The sequence below is a fragment of the Barbus barbus genome, assembly GCF_936440315.1.
Source record: "Barbus barbus genome assembly, chromosome: 40".
Classification (NCBI taxonomy): domain Eukaryota; kingdom Metazoa; phylum Chordata; class Actinopteri; order Cypriniformes; family Cyprinidae; genus Barbus; species Barbus barbus.
Genome location: NC_136718.1, coordinates 1,351,656 through 1,374,241, shown reverse-complemented (window position 1 = coordinate 1,374,241; position 22,586 = coordinate 1,351,656). Strand labels below are relative to the sequence as shown.

Genomic DNA, 22,586 nt, shown 5'->3' with positions numbered 1-22,586 from the left:
GCTCAGGCCTTGTTCGGCTCCTTATTGTAAATTACAATATGCTTAAATCTGTTGCTATTTGTAAATGTTCCCCTATCTAGACTATACCAAAGGGGTTATAATACTACTTGAAAGCAAAATTTTTCCTAAGAACAAGTTGAAATTGAACAGAGTATTAGGTCTCCACCATTATTTATTACAGAGCCATTGTTTGTGATTCAGAACTGCAGGTATCCAAAGCTTGACGCATCGCTCCTACAATAACAAAGAGTCTGAATACTTACATCAGACTGATATTACAGTTTTTCATTTTTAATAAATGTTATTATACAGTTTACATAGAGATGCAAGTGACCTGTTGTAAAGATGACCGGCTATATAAATACAATACGATACAATGATTGTGATTTGCACACATAGTAATTGGTCTACAATTACTATAATTATTTTTATACACAGAAGTAGAAGAAAACAATCTCACATGAGAGTCAATGCATGATTTTTCTTCTTCTACCTTTTCATGACAGCTCCATTAATGCATTCAAAACTATTTTAAAGACATGGCTTTAATGCAAAACCAATACACTTCAAACATCCAGAAATTAAAAAAACAAATTATATTTGCTTTGATAATTGTATTATTATAATTATTCAATTGAAAATAATTAGCATAAGATAACAAGTAAGAGAGACATAGGTAAGAGAGCATCATACAAAAGTATCATACGTTACTGTAAACTGTCTTTGGATAAGGCACAGAATTCTGTCATCAGTTCAAAATTAAATGGTAAAGAAAAGAGAAAACAACACAAATCCAAGGCTTTCTGCCCCTTGCTGAAGCCATGCAAATGACAAATGTCTAAAATGACACCAAAAAGGCCTGCAAAACAATGCTACATTGAAAAAAAGGGTATTGAAATATCAGTCGTATAGTATCCCTCACCATCGTAACTGTGAAATCACCAGTCTGGAGCGATGTAGTTTAAGCACTTTAGTGCAACCTCAAAGCCTAGAAAACAAGCCTGCAAGCAGAGAGAGTAACATTATTATCAGAAGAACATTTCAAAACAAATTAACACTCATTTTAGCATTCAGAATCCATTGAATATCAAATGTAGAACGGAAAATGTATCATTGACCTGTTAAAAATGCACAGATGTAAGAAAATGTTAGTAAGATCTGCAAAAGGCTAGTCAAGAGACTGATAGGGGCCTCAAAGCAGCATTATTTATCTGAACTGCAGGAAGTTTGAGAATTAATCAAAATATGATATTAATAAAAGTCTGTTTTTTGTTGCTACACCTTTGATTCGTGTCAGCTTGGGCTGTCAAGTGATTCATATTTTTTTTTTTTAATTAATTAATTACATGATGTGCCGATTATTTTAATTCATCAATTTTGGCTGAGAAATTACCCCTCAAAATATTAAAGTCATTATTGTGTTAAATGAGAAAAGCATTGAATAGACATACAAAAAGTAGCTTTAAAAAGAAATATTTTGATTGGGGAAAAATTGCTCATTTGCTTGTGTGATATCATATAAATACAAAATACAAAAACACAGAGCATTTTTTGCCCTCATATCTTGAATTTTAGGGGCATTTAACTGCATTTTCAAAGGCTACACCATGCATTATGTTCATGCATTAACGCAAATTAACGCATTGATAAATTAAAGCACTGATTCAGCTGTAATTTTATGATAGTGTGGCAAACCTATGGTAAAAGAACAGATATATAATTCATTTATCAATTGAAAAGAAAGCAACTAAACAACATTTATAAAAAATGATGATATGATATAACCACTCAATAGCTGAAAAGGCAAATGGAGCTCTAGAGTAGTCTATTGCCAGTTCATAAGAATTTATGAGTCAGATAAAGGTGACTTGACTAATGTAAATACAGTGATAAACTGTCCCACGTCAAAGACACTGGGGCATAAACTGAAATAAGCACCATAATTCCTGTTCTTATCGACAAAAAAGCACCTGAAAGTGACAGACTCTTAATTATGACTTCAGAAGTGGGAATTTCTGAAAGCATGTGAAGGCAGAATATATAACTACTATATGGCATTATAAGATTTGGTTATTGTTTTTATCAACCGCTGTGACCAACTGAGCTCACCAAACCATTTAATACAACTTTACTAGAACTCTGTAATAAACCTTTTCATGGCAACAGGCAAAAGAAAGTGCTGATATTGAAAAATGTATTGGTAGCATGAGTATGTTTTCTCACCGCATTAGCAGGAAATGCTCGTAACATGACTGCGCTCAAGCCTTTGTAGAGAGCATGGGCTCCTTCCTCCCGTAACAGTGTTTTTAACACATCTCTCAAACCCCGGTAACGTCCATCTGTGGCTGCAGGACAGAGGACAGAGCACTGAGTCAGTGGCACTGGGTTTTACATGTGAGGTGATATAAGGGCACATTTCTATTCTCATCCTGTGGGAAAGACCAGAGAATACAGCAATGAGTGACAAAAGATGTGGAGCCACACAAATAAGGAAATGGCTAGTCTGTAAGATAATGGTTGAAATGCTCATTTAAAAGTAAATGATCCATGAAGTGAATGACTGATTGAACAATTGATCCATGGCCGTAGCTTGTAGAAAGATGGTAACTGAAAGATTTTACCATTTTTTTTTTAGATTAATTAATAAATCAAACCAAACTTACTAATGCCTCCACCATTTACATTTGTCACATGACAAATCTGCATTTACATGGAAATTCTGCCTTTACATCCAAATGTTATTTAATTTACATGGAACCAAACCAAAAACATAATTTTTTAAATATAAACTGCTTAATCATCTATTTTTAGTAAGATTTAATAAATGTGTTACTTTGCTTTATAAAATCATACTTAGAGATCATGCATAACTTACAACATGTTAATTGCTAAGTTTAGCACAGCAAGCATAGACTATATTCTACAAGTATCTGGTTTGGCCACCCATGCTGAAATGTAAATCCATAAAGTGACCTAGAAGAGGATGTGTGTATATATTGGAAAGACTAAAGAGAATACCCTTAAAGGGACTTTGATATTGGCCACATTCAAGATGAGAAGGACGGTTCGAGTGGCTAAACAATTTGTAAGGATTGCATACGTTAACTGGATCATGGGGTCAGAAATTTTCCAGCACATCAATCAGACACCACCTACATAACTATAAACTTGTTGCATAATCAGGCCTTTGATGTCATCATACAACAAAAGCACTAGCAGTTTGCCAAACATTACTGGGACTTTCATTGAGACCATTGCTATTTATGGCGTGACCAAAACAAAGCTTTTTTTTGTAAAAAAATTAAAAAGAAGAAACAGATGTGGGTCTTGGTGGCCAATAATTGTGGTACACATATATTAAAAAAAATAGTTTTTTTATGTTTTTTCCTTCAATTATTTTATTTCAATTTAATTAAAAAAAAGTGTATTCTGAATGAAAAACCAATAAGATAAACAGCAAAGACATTTTTCTAAAGACTATTTGTTAATATTTACCAAGAGTGCATATATTAGTAAAGGACATGGAAAGACACGTTATCCATTATTGAGCAAGGACATGAAAATCAATGTTCAAAAACATATTCTTGCAAATTCCATAAAACTAATGTTTTATTCTTTTGTTTATGCCATGCCCGTAAATATAGAAAAGAATGTATATCTACTATACAGTGTGTTTGGCAGTTGTGATACTTACTCATATTTCTTTTTTGATAACACTTACGATAACACTTTTTTAGTAACACATTTCTCAGATAAGTATTGCCCAGCTACCATGCCACACACATGATACTTTACTGAGCATACTTTACTGAGACTATACAGCAGTGTGATCACCTGAACTGGCTCATTAAAATGCCCTTGGCTACCCTACTCTCCATCATCTAATAAAATACTGCTGCTATAATCACCAGAAAGTGTGTGGAGATGACTCATGTAAATAAAAATCTGCCTACATTTAAATATTTGTAAATTTGTAAACTAGTTTGCTGATGGTTAATTAATATGATGCAGGTTTTTGCAGGGAAATACCACACACAATAGCATAATTCACTGGCTCCCTTTTTATACTTTTATTTGTGCCTCTAGGCCACAATGTAGAGCAATTTTATGGCTTATTGAGTCATATAATTATGACATAGTAAGTCATAAAAACAAAGGCACATTCAGAAGTGTGTGTGGTGTACCTGTTTGGTAGTTTGACTTAAGCACATCTGCAGGCAGAGCAATCAGCCAGTTTAACATGCCAGCAGTCCCACCTGCAAGAAGCACTCTGGATGTGCTGAGATGATGAACACTTGGAAAAAGTGAAATGAACATTAGTTCTAAATTCTGATATTATTTATAGCTAGAATAACAAAGTAGTGACTCTCACCACTCTCCCTCAGGGGTCAGAAACTGTTTTAAGTATTCATAAGTTAGAAAGTATACACCATTTGAAGGCACGTCTAAAAGAAAAAAAAAAGATGCATCCAAAAATGCCACCTATTCATTTATGTTTACATGTCAGTGAACATATCATGTCACACACAATATCACCTACATAAAATATCACACACACACACCTCTGATTAGAGTAAGTACAGTGCCCTTGTAGACACTGCGAATTCCCTGTTCCTTATAAAGTCTCAGTGCACAATCCACTGGTCCAGTGTACTTCAGCTGACTGGCCGAGGACTGGATCTAAAACACATATGCATATGTCAATAAACACAAATCATAACATTACAGGATTTTACATGATTAAAGGGGTCATAACCTGAGAAATCATAATTCCTGTAACGTCTAGCCAGCAGAGGGAGCCCTCACCCGAGTACTGAACCTGGCCGCTCCCTCTGCTGTCACTTCCTGTTTGACTCTCATAAATTCTGAGACCTGTACACGTGCTAGTCGCAAAGTATTGCCAGTCTTTCTGCCTTACCAAGCGTTTGTTCCTTCTACTGTTCCTGTTTGATAACCTGTCTTCGACCCTGCCTGATATCTTGACTTACGGTATTGTGCTCTGCCCCTTTGTTCTGACGCCTGATTTGACTAATGTTTGTGTTTGGCCTTATCACCATTGTCTTTGTTGCCCCTGCGTTTGACGAACGATCTAATTGCTTCTCTGGTTTGACCTTCTGCCTTTTTACCGACCACTGTTTAAATAAACTTCCGCTTATGGATTCTAACCAAACTCCAGCGTCCCTGTTACAGAATACTTCACCTCTTATGAATCCAGCAGAAGTGTCGAATCTACAATCAGCAGTCTCATATCAAACAGAAATGCTCCAAGGATATCAGGAACAACTCACCTAACAGCAGTCTATCAACGAACATCTGACGCACTACATTCGATCTCTCCCTCCACCCACACCGAAGACCGTAAGCTTCGCACTCCCTGATAAATTTAACAGAACCGCTGAACAATGCAAGGGCTTTATTCGCCAAGTGCAGGTTTATCTGGATCACCAAGGAGAGAGATTCGAATCAGAGGGGACAAGGTGCACTTTCATCCTGACACTTTTGACGGGCAGAGCTATCGATTGGGCAGCAGCCCTTTGGGACTCGGACTCCTGACTGAGGAGTTCAGTGACGTACTTCATTCAGCAACTCCGCAAAGTGTTTGAATACCCTCATGGCGGAAGAGATGTTTCGACACAGCTCATCAACCTAACACAAGGTAACCGCACCCCTGCCGAATTTGCTATTGAATTCAGAACGCTCGCTGCCCAGAGTGGATGGAATGATGTCACTTTAAGTTATGTTTAATAAAAGCCTTAACTGCGATCTTAAGACAGAACTTGCATGTAAGGGTGAAGGATCCTCCTTCTCTGATTTTGTCACGCTCGCCATCAAGATTGATAACCTTATGAGACAAACTCCTAAGAAGAAAAGTGGAAAGGGTGGACAGACCAACGCTTTTTCTTCTAACCCTGTCTAACCCCAGATGTTTTCTTCTGAGGAACCCATGCAATTAAACACTTCTCGACTATCTGAGAATGAGAGAGAACGGAGGCGACACAACGGAGTTCCAACACAACCATGCACCCCACCAATTCAAGTCAAGGCTATCAATAATGCACAGATTGGCAAGGGCATCACTCACCAAACCAAGACCCTCACACTCCAGGTTGGAACTCTGCATAAAGAATCCATCACCTTTTACATCATCGACTCTCCTAAACACAAAGTTGTTTTGGGATATCTATGGCTCTCTACTCACGACCCCGAAATCTCATGGCATCAAGGTGAATTAACACAATGGTCATCCTTCTGTATGAATAATTGTATCACTGCAAAACCTCAATCATGTCTCACAACCAGTGTGAAAAGTCCTGAAACACACAAGAAAGTTCATATCCCCCATTACTACCAAAATCTCTCTGATGTATTCAGCAAGGTAAAAGCCACTTAACTTCCCCCACATAGACCATGGGACTGTGCCATTGACCTCCTGCCCAATACACAACCCCCTAAGAGTAAAATATATCCACTTTCTAGAAAGGAAACTCAAGCCATGGAGGAGTATGTGGATGAAGCTCTGAACTCCGGTTTTATTCGACCATCAACCTCCCCAGCAGCTGCATGATTCTTCTTCATGGAGAAAAATTTCCACTTTGGCTGTCAACGAAGGCGGACGCATTTTTCTCTCCCTCTCCTCCCCCTTACCTTCCCTGCTTTGCTCTCTCGTCTCGTCTCGTGTCTAACACTGGAGAGACTCTCTCTGCACTGCTCTCCAAACTGAAAAATCATGGATTTGATCAACTGGTCTCTCAACGCAATTGACACCATCTTCTCGACGAGAAGCTTGGGTTCGGGGGAACCTGACTGCCCTGCCGGAACGTTCGCAGCTGGCTACACGATGGACGCGTGAGAGGTGGCGGGTCGTGTGTCTGGCGGCTCTGTGGAGGACATTGAAGATATCTGCCTATTCGGAACCAAGATAACACGTCTTCTGCTGATTGGATTAGGCTTTACCCTGGGTCATCGCAGGAAACGGGAACAACTGTCCAAAGCCTCACAAGCCTGCCCGTCATGACTGAAGCAGTGGGCAGAGCGGTCAGCATTGAGACTGAGACTATTAACCGCAATATGGATACCATCACGGAAAAGCTCACGGCTTTGCAAAGGAAAATTGATGGATTTGGAGACCAGAATGGACAAAGAGAGTAGCCGTGAAAATTGGAATGCGGCTACTCGCCCCAAGACCAAACAATCGCAATCTTATCTTCTTTCGGCTCCCCCACACCAGCACTGGCCTCGGCAGGCCGCTGTTGGGAAAAACAACCCCGGGAAGAGCACTGCAGTGAGACGCTCTTGCGTTCCTCCCTCCTTCCACAGACACCTGCTGATTGTTGACTCTGTCTGGGTCCTGATCAAGCCTGTCTCCATGGCAACTTGCTGTTTTGCTATCACAATCTGCGGACTGAGTCAACTTTGATTTGAATGCCAGCGTGGCGGCTCTCCAGGCCTACAAATACACGAACTACATACATAAACACACACATACGCACATATATACAGATATGCATTCACCTCCCCACCCAGATCCATCGCCTTCGCCGCTTTGTACCGCCAATCTGACAAGCGGGTCTGTGACCAGCGCCGAGATTGGCTGCAGGACCGGATGGCTGCTTGCCGGAGCTGGATTACCTCCCCTGTTGCAAAGTCGTGTGTCTATGCTGTATTAATTATGAGCTTTTGTTGCTGGGGTGTTTTTCCTGTTCTCACACTGTACTCCCAAAGGAGCATAGTCTGGGGGTTATTTTTTTCTCCCCCCCCCTTCCTCATGTTATGCTGTATTTCTTCCTAAATTCCCTGTCTTCCTGTCCAGTCTACCCCCTTGTCATATTGTATGTTGTGTATGTATGGACAGGTTGATGGCTAATTTCGCTGGTACTTGTGACTAGTGACAATAAAGGGCTACTACTACTACTACTAAAAAAGATGGTGGTCTAAGACCGTGTATTGATTATAGAGGACTGAATAACATTACCATTATATTCCGTTATCCCCTTCCATTAATACCATCTGCACTAGAACAACTCAGAGAGGCCAAGATCTACACCAAACTCGATCTCCGAAGTGCATATAATCTCATCAGGATCAAAGAAGGGGATGAATGGAAAACAGCCTTTTTCACCACCAGGGGGCACTATGAATATCAGGTAATGCCGTATGGGCTAGCCTACTCTCCTGCAATATTCCAATCCTTCATCAATGAACTCTTAAAGGACCTTCTAAATAAGTTTGTGGTCGCCTACATCGATGATATCCTCATCTTTTCCAAAACTGAACAGGAACACTTCTCCCATGTCAGAACAGTCCTTTCCCGACTTCTAGAGAATAAATTATATGTCAAGGCTGAAAAGTGTGAGTTCCATGTCAATCAAACCCTCTTCCTGGGTTACCACATCAGTTCACAGGGCGTCAAGATGATCGATCTCAAAGTTCAGGCAGTCACAGAATGGCCACAACCACGAACCATCAAGGATCTGCAGAGATTCCTTGGCTTTGCCAATTTCTACAGGAGGTTTATTCAAAATTATAGCATGGTGGCCTCTCCCCTCACCTCACTCCTCAAGAACAAACCCTCAAAACTGGTTTGGACATCAGAAGCTGACAACGCTTTCCACGCATTGAAAGAACAATTTACGACTGCCCCTATCCTGAAGCATCCTGATCCGAACGGGCAAGTCGAACGGCTCAACCAAGAGATAGGAAGAGATCTTTGAAGTTACTGCAGCCGTGAACAACACAGATGGTCTGAGTTCCTATCATGGGCGGAATATGCCCAAAACTCTCTAACCCACTATCTCCATTATCTGGAGGACTGGGAGGGCTATGGACCTGAGGAGAGATCCTGGGTAGCCGTCCGGGACATTCTGGATCCGTCCCTCATAGAGGAGTTTCATTGAGCCAGATCCGATGGACCAGCGCCACGACCACGGGGACGTCCACGTCGAGCTCCAGGAGTTGCTCCTAGAGCAACTGTAACATCTAGCCAGCAGAGGGAGCCCTCACCCGAGTACTGAACCTGGCCGCTCCCTCTGCTGTCACTTCCTGTTTGACTGAGACTTGTTCACGTGCTAGTCGCGAAGTATTGCCAGTCTTTCTGCCTTACCAAGCATTTGTTCCTTCTACTGTTCCTGTTTGATAACCTGTCTTCGACCCTGCCTGATATCTTGACTTACGGTATTGTGCTCTGCCCCTTTGTTCTGACGCCTGATTCGACTGATGTTTGTGTTTGGACCTTTTGCCTGCCTTATCACCATTGTCTTTGATGTTGCCCCTGTGTTTGACGAACGATCTAACTGCTTCTCTGGTTTGACCTTCTGCCTGTTTTACCGACCACTGTTTAAAGCCCTGTCCTCTAATAAACTTCCGCTTATGGATTCTAACCAAACTCCAGCGTCCCTGTTACAATTCCCTTGCTCTTTTGATAAATAAGAGGTCATAGTGCTATAAAAACATCCTGTAAGTTTCAGAACTCATATCATACCTCATTAGCCTAAAAACAGCTTATATTGAAGGCAGTCTTCAAAACCACAGCTTGTGGAATGTTCTTCTCTACACTGATGTACAGTGTGTTAAATTATTCCCTTAATATTTCTCTTGTGAAAAACATTAGAAGAAATGTATTTCACGTTAAACAGGTTGTTTTTGAAAATTGGTGCATGAAATAAAGCTGCTCTGAATTTTCATTGATGACTGCAGTGTTAATCATTTTAATTAGAGGCCTATAATTCATTGTATAAATTAATAGACCTGTTTTTTTTTTCTTTTAAAAACATTTTTAAATACATTTTCAATGAGGAGTAAGCTATAGCCTAATCTTTAATTATCCTCACAGCACGTCATGTAGTGATGCGCTATGAAATTATGGTGGGGAAATAATTTCATGTAATTTAATAATAAAATGAACCTAATAATAATAATAGGCCTAATAATAAGAAGAATGTAACAGGCCTACATTAATTGGAAATGCTAAATCCTCTTAATATTGCCAATTTTTGATGCTTTTGACAATATCTCTGGCTATCGTCGACGCATGATACGACGCAACTCAGCACGGGGAGGTTATTGCGGGGCCCCATCAGTGTGGAAATAGTTGTCGGCACTTTATCTATTGTAAAAATGGTTAGAATTTAGAAGCTTAGACGTTCATTACTTTCACTCAATTTAATTAGTTTTTTAGCACCCCCTCTGAACTGTCTGTTAAGCCCACCCCCACCCCCCAACAAAAAAAAATTAAAAATCCTGGAATGAAATCCACTGATGATGTAATAGTGTGGATAAGAACCGCCTCCGCAGAAGAAGATCAACGCTTGCTTCTACATAACTGCCTGTTTAGCCCCGCCCACCGATTCACGCATTCAGTGTAAATAACTAGAGAGGCAAACCCAGGTCTGCGCAGAAACCAAATGATAAACATGCTCCGAATACAACTACATGCTGTGCAGTGCCGAGATGTGGAAAAACACAGTTTTGCATGGCCTTCCTTCTGATCCTAACATTAGGAAAGAGTGGACTTTATTTTTAATGATCCAGATTTTTTTAAGACCTCTGTCCTTTGTTCACTTCATTTTACCGCAGATTCGTTTACAAACAAAGCACAAATCGATGCCAGACTTTCAGAAAGATTGAAACTAAAAGACGATGCTGTGCCGACTATATTGGATCTGACTAATGTCACAACACACAAGTGTGAGTTTTTATTGTGGTCACTAGCTTTGTCTGTTATTCAGATCTTTTGATATGTATTGAGTTATTTATGCGTTTTGACCTAAATCACAACAGCGTCCATCTGTGAAGGCTGTACACTGTGAAACATACACAACTATTAGCCAATCACAGCAGTGGGCGTTTACTTCCAAGTCTACAATCCTACAGGCCTATTTATACAGAGTGTTCTGATGAAAGCTTGAAAAACAGGATAGAAAATAGCCTGTTACTTCTAAATAATGATGTTTTTAATGTAAAAATGACTTGATCTGTCATTGAGATGTAAAATGACCTGATAACATTATAAGTGGACCTCAGAGAACAGTACAAAATAATAATAATAAAAAAGTCAGATCATGACCCCTTTAATGTCTCAATCACTACTCAGTTTTCAGGGATTTTTTTCCAAGGACATTTTGTTGACATTTTAGACTTCATTTTGACTTCTTAGAGTGCCAAATTAACTAAATTGACAGCATTCTGTTATAGTTCTGTGCCTTCTGGCTGTAAAAAAGGTTTACAGTGAATGAACATCAAGTGAGCTAATACAGTGGCTATGGTAATATTGCTTAAAATGGGTTCTTTTGTTTGTTTTTTTTTGTTTTTTTAATTTAAGTATATTTTTTATTCCTGAGTCTTTTATTACTATGCTAATGGTGTCTATGGACACAGGTGTATTTATGACAGTAGTGTGTTTGCCCTGCCTGAAGTAAACACTTGATTCTCTCGCCCGGGGCCACAATCACAGAGGTGAATACTCCTGCCAGCATCCCCGCCAAGTAGATCTGTGTGTTCCTGACGGGGTCAAATACAGTCATAAAAAAGAGAAAAGCATTAGACTATGATGTCTATACAGCAATTATTCATATACAGCATATAAAACTAAAAACTATGTGAACAAATCTATTCAGCTGCTGCTCCGTTTAGCCAAATGCAGCAGCACATAAAGATAAAAATACCCACTAGTTTTTATTAAGACTACACACTTTTATCTCAATAAAAAAACTGTTAAATGTGGCATATTTAGCACAGAGTTGACATCACAAACATCCCCTTTCTCTGATCGACCCTCGCCTGTACTAACGTGATTGGTACGGTGGGGTCACTTTGCAGAAGTTCCTTTCCCAGCCCAAAGCCCAAGAAATTCAAGGCCATCATTGGGGTAACACCGGCTAGCGGGACACCCATCCCTTTATACAGGCCAAATATTCCCTGCAGACATTAAAACAGGGTAAACGTGATTGGGAAGAGAAAGAGAGAGTGTATGGTAATCAAATCAGTGCTTCTCAACCACTGAGTCACTTGTCTGTTGTGATAACTTTGCGGACAGCAAGAAGGCAAAAGAAACATGCTTTTAAAATCACTTCTCATTTCTTTTGTAGTTGATTCAAAGTATTTTGGGGCAAATATCCAAATAGGTTTATCCCAAGAGTTGTTATGACTAGAATAAATGTATTGATAATTTAAGTTTTTGTTAAATTTGTATGATAAACAAATGTGGTACAGTGTCTGGTTCCCAGCTGATGTGGAATCTGAAACTTGACCAAAATCCTGTAGCAAGACCAGCTGAGAGTCACTGAACAAAATCAACAAAACTGCTCAAACTTGGGATCAAATGTCAGGAAAAGGTCTTTAAAGGTGCTGTTTTGTGAACTTTCACTGGGTTTATCTAATGAAGTAGATACATGCTCTCTCTTCCCAACACTGGCCATGAGACCAGTCCACCAACCTAATGTCAGTAAACCCTGAAGATGCCAGTTTTTTTGTGTGCTTTTTTGGGGGGTAAAATGCATGTGCTGCTCCCCTGACTCTTCTGAGATACTATTTACAGAGTCTAGGGGCATCACAGCAACAGGAGTGATTGCCATGACACATATTTCAGTAATAAACTGTATCTGTCATGTAGTGGGGACACTTTATGTGTGCTATAACAACAGCATTTGCTGACCGAAAGCTATTACCTCCTTGGACACAGTCTTTCGTAAGCAGTCATATGTTCCTCTGTAGACAACACATTCCTGTGTTTGCAGACGGACCTGTGGAAACATGAATATTCACATGGTATAACTCACAGCAGTGACACATTGATCTTGAGGGTGTCTTAACAGTGTGAGATAATAAAGCATGGTCTAACAAATACTGATAAAGCACTGTCAGAAGAAGCAGCCGTCATCTGTGTCGTTTGCTCCCTCTGTGTCGTTAGATAACATATCACTGTCGACAGTGGAACTGTGACCATAAAACTTCATTTGTCTTCGAATCATTAACCACCCCACAAATGCTGTAAATTATTGAAAGCTTTGTGAAACAATACACATTTTAAGTCTATGATGTAAATATTTGACAGCTGAGTGAATTCTGTCACATAAACCAGAACAGAATAAATGTTAATTACGATGCATTCAGATCTTGTATTTTTATATTCAAATGTTATAGTGACAAAGTAGCAAAATTGTCTAGATGAATGTAAAACATTGAAAGTATCTCCTCAATACACTCCTATTTAATCATGCTAAAGCAGATAAAAATAATTATAATGTTATAAATTACACCTTTGCCAACTCGTCCGTATTTTGATGACCCTTATCACGCATCTTTCTCCTCTTGGGTGAAGTGTTACCTTGATAGTGTCCAGCGGGTGTCCAGCGACTAAGAGACAGACACCACCGACCCCTCCGGCCACAAAGTTCTTGAGAGGAGAAACTCTTCTGTCTGACTCTACTGCATCCATCATCACATCTGCACGGACCGTTCAAGAGCTGTTTGCGCGCGCTCTTTCACGATCATCTGCTCTGAATGGACTTTTACCACTATCACCCTGAGCTTGAGAACCTCATTAGATCCAGTTGCCTCCTCTAACGGGCATAGATGTGAATTGCATGATCGCATGATCCACCTTCATGCGCTATTGCCAATAATCTGGATGCATTTTACGTTGTCTTGCTTTTAAATGAAAATAAATATGATGAACAAAGACATCAAAAGTAGTTATTTAATTCTAAAATACATGTTTTCCGTCCAGTTTAGTTGAATGCAGACTTGCAAAAACACGTGTTTGTTAGTTTTGTTATAACAACTGTTTATTGAATTGTCTTTTAGAAACAGTAAAATATAACAAAAATCAACTGTGCAAATTTAGAACCCACCCCAAATCCCATATATATATATATAATTTTTTTTATTATTATTATTATTGTCTGTTTTATGAATTTTGATTATAGTAATATGCATTGCTAATAACATCATTTTGGGAACTTTAAAGGCGATTTTCTCGATATTTAGATTTTTTTGCACCCTCAGATTCCAGATTTTCAAATAGTTGTATCTCAGACAAATATTGTCCTATCCTAACAAACCATACATCATTGGAATGATTAGTTATTCAGCATTCAGGTTATGTAAAAAACCTCAATTTCAAAAAATGGCCCATTGGCCCCTCATGACTGGTTTTGTGGTCCAGGGTCACATGTTGCTGTGAGGGCGGCTGTTGTCCGGCAGGGGGCGGTGCGGTGATGCTCAGCTCTCGGCGGAGCGCCGTTCATCGGCCGCAGAAGAAATCACCGGGAAACTGCGCTCTCGTGTTTACGGCCAGAGCTGTAAATAGAGAGTTAAACTTCACTGACAGGTTAAAACTCTTTTAAACATCTCACCGTGTGTTGTTGTTGTAGTAATCGACATAACTCGCTCAGATAAAGCATTAGCATTAGCTTTGTTTAACCCTGATGTTAATGTCTTGCGTTCGTAACATCCGAAGCGACAGAACATCATTGATTCATGTGTTATTATGTAACGTTATTCTTATTTTGTGTGTTTGTACTTCTCAAGGATCGCTCGCCATGTCTCAGAGGAAGAAAGCGGTTTCAGCTTCTCAGAACAAAACTCAGAGAGTAAGAAAACATTTACAAACGTCTTGATATGTACTTGTTTTAAAGTTATGAATGTTGAAGCTATGAGATTAAGTGATTTTAAAAGTGTACACGTTCACCTTTGAACCGATGTATATTGGCAGTATATGATAATCTAGAAAGGTAACGTTAGTGAAACCAATATTTCCATTCAAGATGTGTTCAAAGTGTTTCACACGAGACCACAGTAGCTGGGGCCCGGGGCCAGACAATTTTAAAATTCATCTTAACCTACTTCAATATTATTCATTCAGTCATTTTTCACCATGTCATGTAATCACTGCAATCTCTAGAAGTAATCAATAGCAGTTTAAACTAAAATGAATGTTTCATCATTTGACAAATAATGTTGTATTGTAGTGTCAGGGGCATCATGCACTCATTACTGAGGGGCTCTCATGCTTGTCATGTGACACAGCAGCCACAACACCACTGTATAACTGATGTAGGCGTATGTCCCTACATCAAAGAACATTTTACCATTACAAACATTACAAACCATCAACTTCTACCCATTAAAAGATGGTTTTCTGTAGTGTGTTTTGGGACATATTCCATTAGGATTTATTGGTTTTAACAAGCCATCAATAGAAGGAGACCAATTACCAGCAGAGACCCACAGAGTCATTACAGTTTCCATTAAAACCAATACAAGTCCCATTATAACCAGTAAAACCATTACTAATTTTATAATGGTGTCTATTGTTTTTTCAGGTTTTATTAAATTGTTTAAATTTTTTATTCGATATATCCACAAAATATATAATGAAATATCTCGATTTTCAAATATGTGTAAGTAAATGCAAGTTTGACCCCCCCCCTTACAACCGCCCCTGAGATTCATTCAATACATTCAACAGTATTTATACAAAATCTCAGTAAAATAAGCAAAGGAAAAGAAATGTTTTAGTAATAAGACCTTAACAAATATATTATCAACACAGTGTTAGTGATATTGTGAGTTTGATTGTTTTGTGTGTGTGTGTGTGTGTGTGTGTGTGTGTGTGGACTGCAGCGCTCTCAGGTATCTCTGGATGAGGATGATGAGGATGCTAATTTTAGCCAGATAACCTCATCACAGGTCCAGCGAGCCCGAGAGAACTACACGTCTGACCAGATCGACCGCAAGGTACCCGTCAATCACTTGTGATATTCAGTTCTGTTTTATCATGAACTCTGCGTGTTAAAGCGTTGTCTGGTAATGACCGGTCTGGGCTGGTGTAAAGGTGAGGCATACTAATGATGGAGGGATGGGGGCCACTTGCCGCACTCCTGACGGTCTTTCACACTTTCTGAATCTCAGTAATTTTTCTCTTTTCTCAGTATGTACAGTGGTGTGAAAACGTTTTTGCCCCCTTCCTGTTTTTTATTTTTTGCATATTTGTCACACTTGAATGATTCAGATCAAACTAATTTTAATATTACACACCGATAACCCGAGTAAATACAAAATGCAGTTTTGAAATAATGATTTCATTTATTAAGGGTAAAAAATCTGTCCAAACCTGCCTGGCACTACATGAACAAGTAATTGCCCCCTAAATCTAATAGCTGCTTGTGCCACCCTTTGCAGCAACAACTGCAATCAAGCGTTTGCGAGAACTGACAATGAGTCTTTCACATCGCTGTGGAGGAATTTTGGCCCACTCTTGGGCTAAAGATGATTTAATTTTAGTTTCACAGACACAGTTGTACCTAGCACCCCCAGAAGTCTAGGATCGGCACTGGTTTTTAGGATGTTCTTTTATGAAAAGTGTTGGTTTTATGCCAGATGTAACGGAACTTTTGTCTCATTTTGTCTATTGTTGTATTTTATATTTATGTTTAACGCTCACGTTGTGTTTCAGGTCATTTTAACATATTTTTCTGCTTTTATTCCAAGGTGGCAGAGGTGGTCCAGTTCATCTTAATTAAAGACCAAAAAAAAATACCCATTCGAAGAGCAGGTTTGTCTTCTGTGGTCAGTGATGACCCTCTTCATTTGATCCTTATTATGTCACTGCTTTATAGCTAAATAATTATTCAGAATAGAAAATTATTTTTATATTGTATAAATCTATTTAATACAATGTGTGCACTCTCTTTTGACTGATTCTGCAGACATTGTCAAACATGTGATAAAGGAATACAAAGCCATCTATACAGAAATCATGAACAGACTTCGCCGCAAATTTGATCAGGTACAACAGATGGAGCATACGGTGACTGAGTGGCCTTTAATAGATGTGAATCTGAACAGAGGTGAACTTCTGTGTTTGATGCAGGTGTTTGGATTAAAGCTGGTGGAGATTGATTCCAAAAATCACATTTATATCCTGATTAATAAGCTGGAGCCCATTCATGGAGAGCCAGTGAGCATGTAAGTAACACACAAGATCACTTTGTTTTTCAGTGTTGGGTAAGACTTCATGTGCTTCTGTAGTAATTCAGTACTTTATTTTGTCCATTCTGGGTCTGTTTAACAACAGTGTGCTGTTAAGAAGTTGTTTCTCTATTGCTTATGCCTGTTTCATATATATTACTTGTGTATGTTCATTTTTGTTGCATGGGACAATTCTTGAACTGCTGTCCGTTGTCATGAAATGGAGATGATAGACTAACTGACTAACTTTGGGCTAAAACATGAATCAGAAATAGTTTTTTTGTGAGATTCACTCACACGTATCTGCACTAGTTTTGCTGTCTTGGGCATACGGTTTCTTCTGTTCACACAGGCGTCCTGGAAACCCAAAGACAGGCCTGCTGTTTGTCATCCTGAGTGTCATCTTCATGAAGGGCGGTGTCATTAAAGAGAGTGAGTGATGCACCATTCACACCACTACTGATCGGTTTCTGTGGGTGGTTTGTTAATGTGTTTTCCATGAATGCTGTAGATCTGGTGTGGAATACACTCAAGAAGCTGCGGGTGGATCCAGGGTTTGTGCACTAGATCCTTTTGAAAAACTAAATTTACTTTTTGTTGTTTTCGGGGGATTTTCACTTCTGATACCTCTGTCTTCTCACAGGGAAAAGCATGACGAGTTTGGTGATGTAAAAAAGGTGGTCACAGATGAATTTGTGCGGCAGAAGTAAGTGAAAGTGTCTTTCAGAAACAAAATGATTGGCTTTCTATAACCATGCCCTGACTTTGAATACTAATGGTTTACGATGTGGCTGTAAGAACAGCGACTGATGGTTGTGGGTTGAGTCCCAGCAGATTTGGTGTGTTCAGAGCTGCTGTTCTTTAGACCATGGACAGGTGGTTTATATCACACCATAGACAATGAAGGGGTCTAGCAGAATGAAGACAGAAAGATTCATGTCCTTCATCAAAGGACTGCTGACATGATTCTTGGACTACTGAACCTTATTTTTTTTTCATCATTTCATTTAGTTTTTCATGTGTCTGATTTAGATATTTAGAGTATGTGAAGATCCCTCACACAGAGCCGGTGGAGTATGAGTTTCGCTGGGGTCTGCGGGCAGAGGAGGAGGTGTCCAAACTCAAGCTACTGGAGTTTGTTGGAGAGGTTTGTGCATTTTTGTTTCACCAATACAATTAACCAACCTTTCAGTTACAGTCAGTACAAATGTAATGAAATGTGCATTGATCAATCTTTCATTACAAATCCACACATCACACCCACCCTTGATTAATATACTAATAATCCAGCTATTTTCTAGCCTGTTCTTACCTTTTAAAAGTCTGTAGTCTCTTCTTTTATGTGCACATTTGATAAAGCAAAACAGAGATATCATGTTCATAATATAGTCACAAGTAGCAGTTATATGGGTCTAAACATAAACAACTCTCATGCAGACAATAGTTATACAGTGGCTCTTTTCAAATATAATATATTCTTTAAGGCTTTGTTTAGACTGCAGGAAAATGTGGCCCAAATCCGATCAGGTAGGTTTTTTCATGACAATGTAGGGCTGGACGATATGGCCAAAATTTATATCACAATATATTTCTTAATTTCAGTCGATACAGTATAATTTCGATATCGATATGAACACTATTTACACAACAGATGTCTGTACCTATAAACTTGATTTTTTAAAATTCAAGTTTATTAAAAATTATTTTTAAAATGAATTTTCCAAGTCTATGAAAGTTCCTTCTATAAAACTACATAATATTTTAGGAAAACAAAAAACAGGAATACATTAATGTTCACATTTTATTTGTATTTAGCCTTCATACAAACAAGAAATGTGAAATCACTGTCAAATAAACATCTCAGACTCACCTTATTAATATTAATATATTTAACTTCAGGCTATACACTACCGTTTTTGAACAGTAAGATTTTTAATGAATTCTCTTCTGCTCACCAAGCCTGCATTTATTTGATCCAAAATACAGCAAAAACAGTACCATTTTGAACTAATTTCACTATTTAAAATAACTGTTTTCTATTAAAAATATTTTAAAATGTAATGTATTTCTGTGATCAAAGCTGAATTTTTAGCATCATTACTCTAGTCTCATGATCCTTCAGAAATAATTCTAATATTCTGATTTGCTGCTCAAAAAACATTTATTATGATGTTAAAAACAGCTGAGTAGTTTTTTTCAGGTTTCTTTGATAAATAGAAAGTTCAGAAGAACAGCATTTATCTGAAATATAATTGTTTTGTAACATCTTTATCAGCACTTTTGATCAATTTAGAGCATCCTTGCTAAATCCTATTAATTTCTATAACCCCCCCCCCCCCCCCCCCCCCCCTCCCCAAAAAAAATGATACTGACTCCAATCTTTTGAATGGTGTAGTGTATAATGTTACAAAAGCTTTTTATTTCAGATAAATGCTGATCTTTGGATGTTTCTATTCATCAAAGAATCCTGAAAAAAATGTACTCAACTGTTTTAAATATTGATCATCAGTAAATCAGTATATTATTATGATTTCTGAAGATCATGTGACACTGAAGACTGGAGTAATGATGCTGAAAATACAGCTGCGCATCACAGAAATAAATTACATTTGTAAATATATTCAAATAGAAAGAAATTATCTTAAATAGTAAAAAATATTTCCAAATTTTACAGTTTTTCTGTACTTTGAATCAAATAAATGCAGGCTTGGTGAGCAAAGACAATTCTTAAAAAAAAAAAAAAAAAAAAAAAAAAAACTTGAAATCGTGCTGTTCAAAACCTTTTGACTGGTAGTATAGGCTGATTATTCTTATAGATTGAAACAAATGTGGTTCAGCCAGGATAAAGAGCATGAAAAGTGCTCTGAGTTCTTGCAGAAAACAAAAGAATTGAGCAACAGCAAAAGCATGTTGCAGGAGACAGCTTATTGAGAATGCAGTCTGAGGCTCTGCCGGCAGGAGGCACTTTGAGTGCTGCAGCTAGCGGTTTCCACAGTAAAGGCTGTAAACAAAGCAGCTCCTCTCATGAACAATACTTTATCAGTTCAAATGAAAATGCCATCTAAACTTTTCTGAAGACAGTGTGTTTAAAAATCATATCTCCATTATTGAATAAAATTATATCGCGATACATATTGATATTGAAGTATTGTCCAGCCCTATGACAGTATGAACAGCACAAATCAAATGGAATCTGATCTTTCTGATTATGATTTTCTGTATGTGGTCCTAAATCTGATACAGGTCTGACGTTTTCCAAGTCAATGTCAGTCTGAACAGTCAGATAGGAATTCAGCTTTTATGTTACTCTACATCAAGTAACGGATTATTATAGTGACAGCTCTATACAAGCTAAACTTTAGGGTTGGCACCATAAATATTTAAAAACGTTGCACTCTTTCTCCTAATCTTCGTCTGTCTTATCACCTGCTCACGAATTCTCTGGCTTTTGCAGCACATCAATTTTTTTTTAATGAACTTGCTTGAGTTTTCTCTGTTTACTTCAGCACATGCTGTCTTGTTTATCGTTCTTTTGCACATGCAGAGCAGTTCACAAAATTATTTTGACAGCGTAGTCTATAATTGCTTTGTGCACAATTTGGTGAAGATTGGACGAACGACCTAAGAGGAGTTTGAAAAGTAGGCCCTGACATGTTCATGAGATTTACCCCTACAATGACTATTAAACAGCCAGCATTATTTATTCATGACTGTAATGCCTTTCACTTGAGCACATAAATTCCAAACCAATAAATAAATTCAAAGTTGTAGTAAGTAATAAGTGTTGGCATGTGTCTTTTCTCTCACAGCTTTTTGATCAGGATCCTCAGAGCTGGACGCAGCAGTTCAGAGAGGCCAGTGCCGCTGAGACCAGCAGCCAGAGATCATGAACACCTTGTGATGTGTATTTATTAGCCATATTTAAATAGACCTTCTTATTTAAACTGCGGTTGAAGAAAAACCTGCTTTAATACAGAACAGTTTTTTTGAGCTCTTTTGTTTTGTCAAAACAGTTTTTACACTTGTGAAATATTTTAATTACAATATTTCTTGTTTATAAATGAAGTTATTTTACAATTCTCTTGTTGGCAGTGTTCAGAGTGTTATTTTACAGAAGTCGGTGTAGAGGTAATGTGGCCAAACGTATGTGGACGCCCTCTTATATTTAGCCAGTTTGAATATTCCAGCCATTTCTTTGAGGACAATTCAATGCTACAAATTGAAAATGCCATTCTAGAGAATTTTGTGCTTTTTTGTTCCAAGGCATGGGAAATCTGTGAGCTCAAAGCAATGTCTGCATAGAAATACTTTTTCAAGTCTAGTGTGGAAGAACTTCAGTGAACTTCAAGCCCAGACTTCAGTGGGGCTCAGATCTGAGCTTAGTAATGCATTTCTACATGGTTTCTACATAAACAGAGGTGGAAAAGTACACAGTTCCACTATACTTGAGAGAAAATACAGATACTGCTGGTCAAATATCACTCCACTACAAGAGAACGTTGTAAAGACAGATTTTTACTAACTAAATGTACAGAAGTACTTGCTTTTAAAAGTACTTAAGTGCCAAAAGTACATTTCATTTTTTATGTCAATGCACTGCCTTATTATTGTTGTACGTAATACTTGCAATACCACCAATAATAATATAATAATACCTACAGTTGTAATACTTACAATACATTACGCCTACTGAATGCATTGACTATAGCGTGTACTATGTCTTTGGAATAAAGAGCTTTTAGAATGTTAAAAACCTATAGAAATGAAACAAGTGAGTTGACAACAAAACAATCAAATGAATTTAACACCCCTTCCCACCCCACAAAAGCAGCATGGTAGTGCTCTCACACAGCTCTGGCAGTGCACACATCCACGTGCAGCCATTCATCCACATTGGAACCGAGTGGACAGGGAAATTACTGTAAATACAGACTGATAAGAACAAAATCAAACCTGCTTTAAAACCCAGTAACACAACTAGCTGTATAACTTTACAACACCAACACTGCTTTCACAAACAAAGCAAAACAGCTAGATTTTAATTACTTCAGACTACTTTTGATGATTTCTGTCATTTTATGTATTTCTATTCATGCTACAACTCCAATTCCAGAGAAGTTGGGACGCTTTGTAAAAATGCAATAAAATCAAGAATCTGTGATTTACTTTTATTTAATTGATAAAAGTACAGAGAAAAGTTTTCCAAAGTTTTCACTGACCAACGTAAATATGAACAAATTTAAATTTTGATGCCTGCCAACCCATTACAAGTTGTGACAGAGGCAAAATAAAAGTGAGAAGGTTATAGAATATCCACTTTAAACTGTTTTGAAACAGTAGGTGAATTGGTAATGGGTCAAGGTATCATGCTTGGGTATAAAAGGATATAAATTCCAAATTTCACGAGAGAAGTGTCAAACAAATCAAAAATCACATTTCTCAATGCAAAATCGCAAAGAATTTAGATCTTTCATCAGTTGGTGAAATACATAATATTGTGAAAAGATTCAGGGAATCCAGAGAAATCTCAGTACGTGCAGGAAAGCTCAGGTGAATGTGTGTGACCTTTGAGCCCTCAGATGGCATTGCATAAGAAACCGTATTAGTACAATTTAGCT

At 38.1% G+C, this 22,586-nt stretch overlaps 2 protein-coding genes across 2 annotated transcripts; one reads left to right on the top strand and one right to left on the bottom strand.

The window, feature by feature from the left end:
- Window positions 1-157: 157 nt before the first annotated feature.
- LOC306859761 (mitochondrial carnitine/acylcarnitine carrier protein) lies at window positions 158-13,544 on the bottom strand. Its single transcript, XM_079401003.1, has 9 exons — window positions 13,322-13,544; window positions 12,663-12,737; window positions 11,786-11,913; window positions 11,406-11,496; window positions 4,563-4,680; window positions 4,373-4,445; window positions 4,185-4,294; window positions 2,224-2,345; window positions 158-1,001 (listed from the first exon to the last, which is right to left on the bottom strand). The coding sequence occupies exons 1-9, from the start codon at window positions 13,433-13,435 to the stop codon at window positions 939-941; spliced, it is 894 nt and encodes a 297-aa protein (XP_079257129.1). The 5' UTR covers window positions 13,436-13,544; the 3' UTR covers window positions 158-938.
- Window positions 13,545-14,161: 617 nt separating this feature from the next.
- On the top strand, window positions 14,162-22,128 carry LOC306859760 (non-structural maintenance of chromosomes element 3 homolog). Its single transcript, XM_079401002.1, has 11 exons — window positions 14,162-14,326; window positions 14,527-14,588; window positions 15,622-15,735; window positions 16,489-16,552; window positions 16,707-16,786; window positions 16,871-16,965; window positions 17,321-17,400; window positions 17,480-17,522; window positions 17,612-17,674; window positions 18,001-18,115; window positions 20,778-22,128. Exons 2-11 carry the CDS (start codon window positions 14,538-14,540, stop codon window positions 20,856-20,858), a joined length of 786 nt encoding a protein of 261 aa, XP_079257128.1. The 5' UTR covers window positions 14,162-14,326; window positions 14,527-14,537; the 3' UTR covers window positions 20,859-22,128.
- The last annotated feature ends 458 nt before the right edge of the window (window positions 22,129-22,586 follow it).

Bases quoted from the DNA above. Each gene is read 5' to 3' on its own strand.
- LOC306859761 (XM_079401003.1), bottom strand. From the start codon at position 13,435: ATGATGGATGCAGTAGAGTCAGACAGAAGAGTTTCTCCTCTCAAGAAC. The intron at 12,738-13,321 runs GTAACACTTCAC...ATGTTTCCACAG, and splicing joins ACCCGCTGGACACTATCAAG to GTCCGTCTGCAAACACAGGA. The intron at 4,295-4,372 runs GTGAGAGTCACT...ACTTTTTCCAAG, and splicing joins CTGACCCCTGAGGGAGAGTG to TGTTCATCATCTCAGCACAT.
- LOC306859760 (XM_079401002.1), top strand. From the start codon at position 14,538: ATGTCTCAGAGGAAGAAAGCGGTTTCAGCTTCTCAGAACAAAACTCAG. The intron at 15,736-16,488 runs GTACCCGTCAAT...TTTTATTCCAAG, and splicing joins CTGACCAGATCGACCGCAAG to GTGGCAGAGGTGGTCCAGTT. The intron at 16,787-16,870 runs GTACAACAGATG...TGTTTGATGCAG, and splicing joins TTCGCCGCAAATTTGATCAG to GTGTTTGGATTAAAGCTGGT.